The 10964-nt window shown below is 38.7% G+C and overlaps 1 protein-coding gene across 1 annotated transcript; it reads left to right on the top strand.

Moving 5' to 3' along the window:
• Positions 1-4222: 4222 nt before the first annotated feature.
• LOC118343747 lies at positions 4223-7475 on the top strand (the record flags this gene model as incomplete). The annotated part of the gene is made up of 3 exons (XM_035687089.1): positions 4223-5869; positions 6185-6337; positions 6896-7475. Coding segments are annotated over exons 1-3 (2380 nt in total), but the record flags the coding sequence as incomplete, so codon positions are not given.
• Between the last annotated feature and the right edge of the window lie 3489 nt (positions 7476-10964).

Here is a 10964-nt window from a genome sequence, read left to right as displayed (position 1 = left end):
AACAGCAATAGTCATTTGTGAAAACCAACCAATTGAATTCAAACACACAAGCATGGACAATGAAGTAGAAGAGAATCAATAGAACGACACTCCAAGCAATTGACAAACTTAGAGATGCAGGAAACCCTAGAATTTTGAAACCCTAGGTGATGCAAATTTCAGCCAAACCCAAAACCCTATGAATTTCGGCAACCTACTTTTTGTTTCAATTTTTTTTTTTTTTTGGGCAACCCTAGAACAATGAAACCCTAGAATTAAATTTAAGGATGCTATAATTAAAAGATAGAATCAAACCTGATTGGAAACCTTGCTCTGAATACCAAATGATATGAACTCGCGGGAAAGGAATCCCTTGAACCCACAATCAATTTGAAAACTCCCCAAGAAAGCCAAAATCAAGTCAAGGATGGAGAATGTAGACCCGATGAGAACTCGTTTCAAGAACCTAGATTATATTAAAATCTAGACCCGTTGAAGAACCCGTCTCAAGAACCCAGATTACAAAGGAGGAACGCCACAAAGGTTGTGATTTACCTTTGATAAGTTCAAAAGTTCAATTAAGAACAAGAGGAGTAAAACTCAATTCACAATGAATAAATTCATCAAATTTCATAAATTTCATAAACTGATTAGAATGAGGCTACATAGAGTATTTAAAGCAAAACCTAATTAAAACCCTAGATAAAATAAAACCCCATCTTCCAAAAATACCCTTGAGTGAACAGTGCCGCGGCTACAGTACGGTGCTACAGTAACTCGGCTACAGTAACCCTAACCCTAGTTCAATAAAATAATAACTTTCCCAACATACCCTTGCATAGGCCCCCTTAAGTGCTTCCCATAATAAACTCAATTATTCTAAACTAATAAAATAAGTTTTTTAAATGAATTAAATAAGTTGTAACCCTTCAAGAACCCAAAGCCTTTAAGTCTTGTTGTTGCCATCTTCCATAGCTGATCAAATGAATCAAAATTGGATCTTCATCCTTCAAGCCTCATCTTGAATGTTGGGCTCTTGCTAAACTCGTCCCAAGTGGATTGCATCAATCCTTGCATTGTCTCCGTGATCTTTAAGACTAGGCCCATCATGGTTCCCATCATGCTGTGCGTGGGAAAATAAAATAAATAAATAAAACAATAATAATTAAAGTCCAACAATAAAATTATTCATTAAAGCAAAAAGCAAATTTAAAAGCAAACACTAATTAATATCACCAAAGCACATCAAAGTAAATTTCACAACCTAAGAATTATAAAATAAATCCAACGAGAAAATCCGATAAATTTTAAAACAAGAAAAATAATATTTAAATTATTAAAAAAAATAATCTTCCACATTAAATAAATAAATACGCTAAAATACGGGGTATTACATCCTTGGTAATCCAATTACAAAATCCATGGATATATCCTCCCATTTCCATTCTGGGATTGGGAGTGGTTGTAAATCTCCAGCGGGCCTCTGATGCTCTGCCTTGACCGTCCTACATATTGAGCATCTATTAACATAATCTGCTACGTCCCTTTTTAATCCTTCCCACCAGAAGTGTTGCTTCAAATCTTGATACATTTTGGTACTCCCTGGGTGGGCTGTGTATGGAGCCTGATGTACTTCCCTCAATATCTTATCCCTGATCTCTTGATCAGCAGTGATAACTTTCCGGTCTTTGTAGTATAGCAACCCATCATTTTTTAGGGTGAAACCTTCTTTCCTTCATTCTTCTCTATCTTCTGTTGAATTTCTACCCATTTCGGATCCTCCATCTGACGCTTCTTCACTTCTTCCCATTATGTTGGTACAATTTCTTGTACTGCGGTTTGGGATACTTCAGCAGGAAGATCCTTGATCAACAACCTTCTCATACTATGCAGAAGGGACTCTACTTCCGAGGCAAGACCTGCGGAATTATCCCTTCGCATCTTTCGACTTAGCGCATCTGCCACAATATTAGCCTTGCTTGGGTGATACTTAATCTCACACTGGTAGTCACTAATAGTTTCTAACCATCTTCTCTGCCTCATATTCAAATTTTGCTAGACTAAACAAGTACTTGAGGCTTTGGTGATTGGTGTAGATTTCACACTTTGCTCCATATAAATAATGCCTCCATATCTTTAAGGCGAAAACTACAGCGGCTAACTCCAGGTCATGGGTGGGGAGTTCTGCTCATGGTGATATGAACCCGTGGGAATGAATTTCCTTGAACCCACAATCAATTTGAAAACTCTCCAAGAAAGCCAAAACCAAGTCAATGGATGGAGAACCCAGATCCGATGAGAACTCATTTCAAGAACTTAGATTATATTAAAATCTAGACCCGTTGAAGAACCCGTCTCAAGAACCCAGATTACAAAGGAGGAACGCCACAAAGGTTGTGATTTACCTTTGATAATAAGTTCAAAAGTTCAATTAAGAACAAGATGAGTAAAACTCAACTCACAATGAATAAATTCATTAAATTTCATAAAATTCATAAATTGATTAGAATGAGGCTACATAGAGTATTTAGAACAAAACCTAATGAAACCCTAGCCAAAATAAACCCCATCTTCCAAAAGTACCCCTGAGTGAACAGTGCCACGGCTACTGTACGGCGCTACAGTACTCGGCTACAGTAACCCTAATCCTACTTCAATAAAATATTAACTTTCCCAACATGCCCTTGCATAGGCCCCCTTAAGTGCTTCCCATAATAAACTCAATTATTCTAAACTAATAAAATAAGTCATTTACAAGAATTAAATAAGTTGAAAGTCTTCAAGTGCCCAAGACCTTCATCATAACTTATCAAATGAATCAAAGCTGAATCTTCATCATTTAAGCCCTTTAACTTGTATTTGGGCCATCTGGAACTTGCAACGTATCTTTAAGACTAGGTCCACCTTGGTTCCCATCATTCCCCCTCTCCTCAAAAGGATTCGACCTCGAATCTCCACCTGGATCAAAGGGAAAACTGTTAGTAACATTATCATTGATTTCATATGCATTGTCATTAATTTGTTCAAGAATTTTGATGCAAACCAAGGAGTTGTACATGCTAATCATACAAGTGGGCATGGAGCTGAATTTGTACAAGACCCTTTGTCATTTCCTAGTGGCCCAATTACAAGACTTAGAGCCAAACGTTTCAAGGAAGCACTAAATGGGCTAATCCAAGAGAATTGGGCTGATTCTAAAAAGACCAAGATGGGCTCAAATAATATTCAAGACTTAATCCATGTCATCAAGGCAATTGAAGAGGCTAATTAGCACATAGAAATATGATGAATGGTCTGACCATTAAAGGACGTGAATTTGTTAAGTTTCAAGAATATTAAATAGGTGAATGAACTTGGTCTTGCCTGGGTACGTGAAATACATTGAATTTAGTCATTTAGTCATTTCTGGCTGCCTCTAGAAGTCCAAGAGGCCTAAATTTCGTGGGACTTGTTATGTTAATATTTGTGTTGCTTTTAAAGCTGTAGTTATGACTTTTCCTATTCTTGGAGGGTTGTTCCAAGTATATAAAGGGGTTATTTCGAGTTTTAATATCAGATTGGAAATTTCAGAAACTTATTTGTTTTGTGAGGTCTTGTGTTCCTCTTGGTTCTTCAAAGAACTCTTGAACTTATCAAGTTAATCTTGTGGCGTTCAAGCTCCAAACTTATCACCTTGATTCTGATTTCTGGGTGTGGCGTTTTCAATCCTTCGTAGTCTTGGTTCTCATCTAGTTGGGTGACTGGTCAAGGCTCAACAAATCTTGTCAATACGATCTTGGGGTTCCAAGCCATCATTGTTATCGGGTTTCATCACAATTGTTGGTGAAGTTCATATCATTTTGGTATCAGAGCCAGGTTCTAAGATAAGTTTGTCTATCTTTTATTTTCGTTCTATTTCCTGTTCCTGCTGTGTTTAAAAAAAAAAAAAAAAGGGTACACGATTCCAGTAAGAAAACTTCTTCCTTTCAATCTTGTATCTCACCTTATTCAAGTACTTGAACTTTTGATGAGTTTTGGTTGTTTATTTTCTGAATTGCTGCTGGATTATTTTGAATGAGTTTCTTGAAGTTCGATTAAGAACTAAAGAAGACACAGAAGAGGGGAAAAAGGCAAGAGTGTGCGAGACCATATGAGGGTAAAAGCCGTTTAGAGTGAAAACACGAGTGCAAGTGTATCAATTCTTGAGTGAAACACGTGAGGGAGTGCTTGTGAGGATTCTAACTTTGTTTGCAGATTTTAAAACATGTCTAATAATCAAGAAGAAGACACAACCGAAGAATTTCGACAACCTCCAGTTCCAAACCTCCAAATGCAAGCGATGTTAGGGGAGATGAGGCGTATGTTGAGGGCTGAATTAGAACCTATTCACGAAAGGTTGGACAGGGTAGAAGCGGAAACTCCTAGGGGCCAGCAACATGACATCCACAATAGGCAGCATGGTGGGCGTGGTCCGTGGCGGAATGTTGATGGAGAGGCGGAGTCGGAGGAGTTTGATGAGCAATATTTGAACCGAGGCAGGATTGAGCGTGGGTATAGAAATAGAGAAGCTAGGATGGGTAGGCCTAGGAGGGATAACGATTTAGGAAATATAAAGATTAAAATCCCATCTTTTCAAGGTAAAAATGATCCTAAAGTTTATTTGGAGTGGGAAACTAAAATGGAGATGGTTTTTGATTGTCACAACTACTCAGAGATAAAGAAGGTTAAGTTGGCTGCAATTGAATTTACCGATTATGCCATTGTGTGGTGGGATCAATTACTGATTAATAGGAGGAGGAATAGAGAGCCACCTGTGGACACTTGGGAGGAAATGAAAATGCTTATGAGGAAGCGTTTTGTACCCAGCCACTATTATAGGGGATTGTATCAAAAATTACAGAGGTTAATTCAAGGATCTAAAAGTGTGGATGAGTATTACAAGGAGATGGAGGTAGCTATGATCCGGGCAAATGTAGAAGAGGACCGGGAAGCCACCATGGCTAGGTTTTTGCACGGTTTAAATCGTGAGATTGCGGATATAGTCGAGATGCAGCACTATGTTGAGTTGACAGATATGGTGCATCAAGCCATAAAGGTGGAGGAACAATTCAAACGAAAGGGATTGGCTAGGAGGGGACTGCCTATGGCTACAACCAGCTCATGGAAGACAACTCCAAAAAGGGACGAGCAGCAACAAAATAAGCCAAAATTTGAATCCTCTAAGAATGCCAACTTAAAGACCGCCACTACTTCAGGTACAATCGAGACTTCAAGTTCTAAGACACGTGATATTAAATGTTTTAAATGTCAGGGGCGCGGACATATAGCCAGCCAGTGTGTAAACAAGAGGGTGATGGTGATAAATGCCCAAGGAGAGCTTGAGTCAGAAAATGAGGAAGAAGTAGATAATGATGATATGCCATCTATGGAGGATGCTGACGATGAGCAAAATGCTGTGGTTGGAGATTTATTGGTTGCAAGGCGAGTTCTCAATGTGCAGGTTAAGGAGGAAGAAAGTAACCAAAGGGAGAACTTGTTTCATACTCGGTGCTTTGTAAATAACAAAGTTTGCAGTGTCATTATCGATGGTGGGAGTTGCACAAATGTAGCCAGCACTTATTTGGTGGAGAAATTGACTTTAACTACCTTGAAACATCCTCAACCTTACCGGCTTCAGTGGTTGAATGAATGTGGAGAAATCAAGGTGACAAGACAAGTGTTGGTGGCATTATCCATTGGCAAATATGAGGATGAGGTGCTTTGTGATGTGGTTCCTATGCACGCATGCCATTTACTGTTGGGAAGACCATGGCAGTATGATCTGAGGGTTACGCATGATGGATTCACAAATAAGTATTCCTTCACTCTTAATAGGCAACCTATTACTCTTGTGCCATTAACTCCAAAACAGGTCAGGGAGGACCAATTAAAGTTACAAAGTTCGAATGAAAAAAAAAAGGAAAAGGAAAGGAAGGCCGAAACTGAAAAAAAAGACTTAAAAAAAAAAGGAGAGAAAAACATTGATCAGAGTGAAAAAGAAAGAGAGAGGATTTCGGCTATAGTGAGAGCAAGAGAGGAAAAATTCAATTACATTGCAAAAAAAAGTGAGATCAAGAGAGCATTATTTTCACACCAGCCCCTTATTGTACTCATGTACAAGGAGGCTCTTTTATGTACTAATGATCTCGTTGGTGCTTTGCCGAGCAATATTGTTTCTCTTTTGCAGGAGTTTGAAGATGTCCTTCCTGAAGAGGTACCATATGGTTTACCTCCAATCCGAGGGATTGAACATCAAATTGATTTCATACCTGGTGCATCAATTCCAAACCGACCTGCTTATAGGAGTAATCCCGAGGAGACCAAGGAACTTCAGAGGCAAGTAAGTGAATTATTGGAGAAGGGGTTTGTGCGTGAAAGTATGAGTCCTTCTGCGGTTCCGGTGCTGTTAGTTCCCAAGAAGGATGGAACATGGAGGATGTGTGTTGACTGCCGAGCCATCAACAACATAACGGTAAAGTATCGTCATCCCATTCCTAGACTAGATGATATGTTGGATGAATTGTATGGTTCTTGTGTCTTTACAAAAATTGATATTAAGAGTGGATATCATCAGATTAGGATGAAAGAAGGTGATGAATGGAAAACTGCTTTTAAGACTAAATATGGTTTGTATGAGTGGTTAGTGATGCCTTTCGGTTTAACTAATGCTCCGAGCACATTTATGCGTTTGATGAACCATGTTTTGCAAGCATTTATTGGCAGATTTGTAGTTGTGTATTTTGATGATATCCTGATCTATAGCAAAAATTTGGAAGAACATGTAATGCATTTGAAATCTGTTTTGGAAATTCTAAGGAAAGAAAGGTTGTTTGCTAACCTCAAAAAGTGCACCTTTTGCACGGATAAGCTTGTGTTTCTTGGTTTTGTTGTTAGTAAGAGAGGAATTGAGGTGGATGAGGAAAAGGTGAAGGCAATCCAAGAGTGGTCAACGCCTACAACAGTCAGCGAAGTGAGGAGTTTCCACGGCTTAGCTAGCTTCTATAGACGGTTTGTGTGTGATTTTAGTAGCTTAGCCGCCCCTCTTACTGAAGTCATCAAGAAAAATGTGCCGTTTAAGTGGGGAAAAGAACAAGAAAAGGCATTTAGTCTGATCAAAGAAAAATTAACTAATGCACCTTTACTTGTTTTACCTAACTTTGCTAAAACTTTTGAAATTGAGTGTGATGCTTCAGGCATAGGAATTGGAGCTGTTTTGATGCAAGAAGGCCGTCCAATTGCTTATTTCAGTGAAAAGTTGAGTGGGGCAGCCCAAAATTACCCTACTTATGATAAGGAGATGTATGCCTTGGTGAGGGCTTTGGAAAATTGGCAACACTATCTATGGCCAAAGGAGTTTGTGATTCACACAGATCATGAGTCTTTGAAGCATTTGAAAGGACAGCAAAGGCTGAACAAACGCCATGCCAAGTGGGTGGAATTCATTGAAACATTTCCGTATGTGATCAGATATAAGCAAGGTAAGGAAAATGTGGTGGCTGATGCATTGTCCCGAAGGAATGCCTTACTTTCCATTTTAGATACAAAAATGCTTGGCTTTGAATACATTAAGGAATTGTATGCTCAAGATTCTGATTTTGGTGATGTGTTCAATGCATGTGAAAAAATGGCGTTTGGTAAGTTTTATAGGTATGATGGATTTTTGTTTCGGGAAAATAAACTGTGTTTGCCAATATGTTCTTTGCGCGAATTGCTTGTGAGAGAAGCTCATGGTGGTGGTTTGATGGGTCATTTTGGTATAGCTAAGACTTTAGGAATTTTGCATGAACATTTTTTTTGGCCTCATATGAAACGTGATGTGGAAAGAATTTGTGAGAAGTGTATCACGTGTAAACAGGCTAAGTCTAAGTTGAAACCCCATGGTTTGTACACCCCATTGCCAATACCTAGTGAACCTTGGACTGATATTTCTATGGATTTTCTTTTAGGTTTACCTAGGACTAAGAGGGGGAGAGATTCAGTTTTTGTGGTGGTAGATAGATTTTCCAAGATGGCACACTTCATTGCATGCCATAAAACTGATGATGCATCACATATAGCTGATTTGTTCTTCAAAGAAATTGTTAGGTTACATGGTATGCCTAAGACCATTGTTTCTGATAGGGATGCAAAGTTTTTGAGTTACTTTTGGAAGACTTTGTGCGGAAAGCTGGGAACTAAGTTGTTGTTTTCTACTACTTGTCATCCACAAACGGATGGCCAAACTGAAGTAGTAAATAGAACTTTGTCGTCTTTGTTGCGTGCTATCATTAAAAAGAACTTGAAAGCATGGGAAGATTGTTTGCCACATGTTGAATTTGCTTACAATAGAAGTATACATTCTGCAACTAAGTTTTCACCATTTGAAATTGTTTATGGCTTTAACCCTTTGTCACCTTTGGATTTAACTTCTTTACCTTTGAGAGAACGTGTGAACTTAGATGGCAAAAAGAAGGCAGAATTTGTAAAGATGATTCATGAAAAGGCACGGCTGAACATTGAAAGGAGGACTAAACAATATGTCCATCAAGCCAACAAGGCTTGGAGAGCCATCATTGAAACCCGAAATGATATGAACTTCACCAATAATTGTGATGAAACCCGATAACAATGATGGCTTGGAACCCCAAGATCGTATTGACAAGATTTGTTGAGCCTTGACCAGTCACCCAACTAGATGAGAACCAAGACTACGAAGGATTGAAAACGCCACACCCAGAAATCAGAATCAAGGTGATAAGTTTGGAGTTTGAACGCCACAAGATTAACTTGATAAGTTCAAGGAGTTCTTTGAAGAACCAAGAGGAACACAAGACCTCACAAAAACAAATAAGTTTCTGAAATTTCCAATCTGCTATTAAAACTCGAAATAACCCCTTTATATACTTGGAACAACCCTCCAAGAATAGGAAAAGTCATAACTACAGTTTTAAAAGCAACACAAATATTAACATAACAAGTCCCACGAAATTTAGGCCTCTTGGACTTCTAGAGGCAGCCAGAAATGACTAAATGACTAAATTCAATGTATTTCACGTACCCAGGCAAGACCAAGTTCATTCACCTATTTAATATTCTTGAAACTTAACAAATTCACGTCCTTTAATGGTCAGACCATTCATCATATTTCTATGTGCTAATTAGCCTCTTCAATTGCCTTGATGACATGGATTAAGTCTTGAATATTATTTGAGACCATCTTGGTCTTTTTAGAATCAGCCCAATTCTCTTGGATTAGCCCATTTAGTGCTTCCTTGAAACGTTTGGCTCTAAGTCTTGTAATTGGGCCACTAGGAAATGACAAAGGGTCTTGTACAAATTCAGCTCCATGCCCACTTGTATGATTAGCATGTACAACTCCTTGGTTTGCATCAAAATTCTTGAACAAATTAATGACAATGCATATGAAATCAATGATAATGTTACTAACAGTTTTCCCTTTGATCCAGGTGGAGATTCGAGGTCGAATCCTTTTGAGGAGAGGGGGAATGATGGGAACCAAGGTGGACCTAGTCTTAAAGATACGTTGCAAGTTCCAGATGGCCCAAATACAAGTTAAAGGGCTTAAATGATGAAGATTCAGCTTTGATTCATTTGATAAGTTATGATGAAGGTCTTGGGCACTTGAAGACTTTCAACTTATTTAATTCTTGTAAATGACTTATTTTATTAGTTTAGAATAATTGAGTTTATTATGGGAAGCACTTAAGGGGGCCTATGCAAGGGCATGTTGGGAAAGTTAATATTTTATTGAAGTAGGATTAGGGTTACTGTAGCCGAGTACTGTAGCGCCGTACAGTAGCCGTGGCACTGTTCACTCAGGGGTACTTTTGGAAGATGGGGTTTATTTTGGCTAGGGTTTCATTAGGTTTTGTTCTAAATACTCTATGTAGCCTCATTCTAATCAATTTATGAATTTTATGAAATTTAATGAATTTATTCATTGTGAGTTGAGTTTTACTCATCTTGTTCTTAATTGAACTTTTGAACTTATTATCAAAGGTAAATCACAACCTTTGTGGCGTTCCTCCTTTGTAATCTGGGTTCTTGAGACGGGTTCTTCAACGGGTCTAGATTTTAATATAATCTAAGTTCTTGAAATGAGTTCTCATCGGATCTGGGTTCTCCATCCATTGACTTGGTTTTGGCTTTCTTGGAGAGTTTTCAAATTGATTGTGGGTTCAAGGAAATTCATTCCCACGGGTTCATATCACCATGAGCAGAACTCCCCACCCATGACCTGGAGTTAGCCGCTGTAGTTTTCGCCTTAAAGATATGGAGGCATTATTTATATGGAGCAAAGTGTGAAATCTACACCAATCACCAAAGCCTCAAGTACTTGTTTAGTCTAGCAAAATTTGAATATGAGGCAGAGAAGATGGTTAGAAACTATTAGTGACTACCAGTGTGAGATTAAGTATCACCCAAGCAAGGCTAATATTGTGGCAGATGCGCTAAGTCGAAAGATGCGAAGGGATAATTCCGCAGGTCTTGCCTCGGAAGTAGAGTCCCTTCTGCATAGTATGAGAAGGTTGTTGATCAAGGATCTTCCTGCTGAAGTATCCCAAACCGCAGTACAAGAAATTGTACCAACATAATGGGAAGAAGTGAAGAAGCGTCAGATGGAGGATCCGAAATGGGTAGAAATTCAACAGAAGATAGAGAAGAATGAAGGAAAGAAGGTTTCACCCTAAAAAATGATGGGTTGCTATACTACAAAGACCGGAAAGTTATCACTGCTGATCAAGAGATCAGGGATAAGATATTGAGGGAAGTACATCAGGCTCCATACACAGCCCACCCAGGGAGTACCAAAATGTATCAAGATTTGAAGCAACACTTCTGGTGGGAAGGATTAAAAAGGGACGTAGCAGATTATGTTAATAGATGCTCAATATGTAGGACGGTCAAGGCAGAGCATCAGAGGCCCGCTGGAGATTTACAACCACTCCCAATCCCAGAATGGAAAT

Source organism: Juglans regia, unplaced genomic scaffold, assembly GCF_001411555.2.
Source record: "Juglans regia cultivar Chandler unplaced genomic scaffold, Walnut 2.0 Scaffold_66, whole genome shotgun sequence".
NCBI lineage: Eukaryota > Viridiplantae > Streptophyta > Magnoliopsida > Fagales > Juglandaceae > Juglans > Juglans regia.
This window is presented reverse-complemented; position numbering and strand designations above follow the sequence as displayed.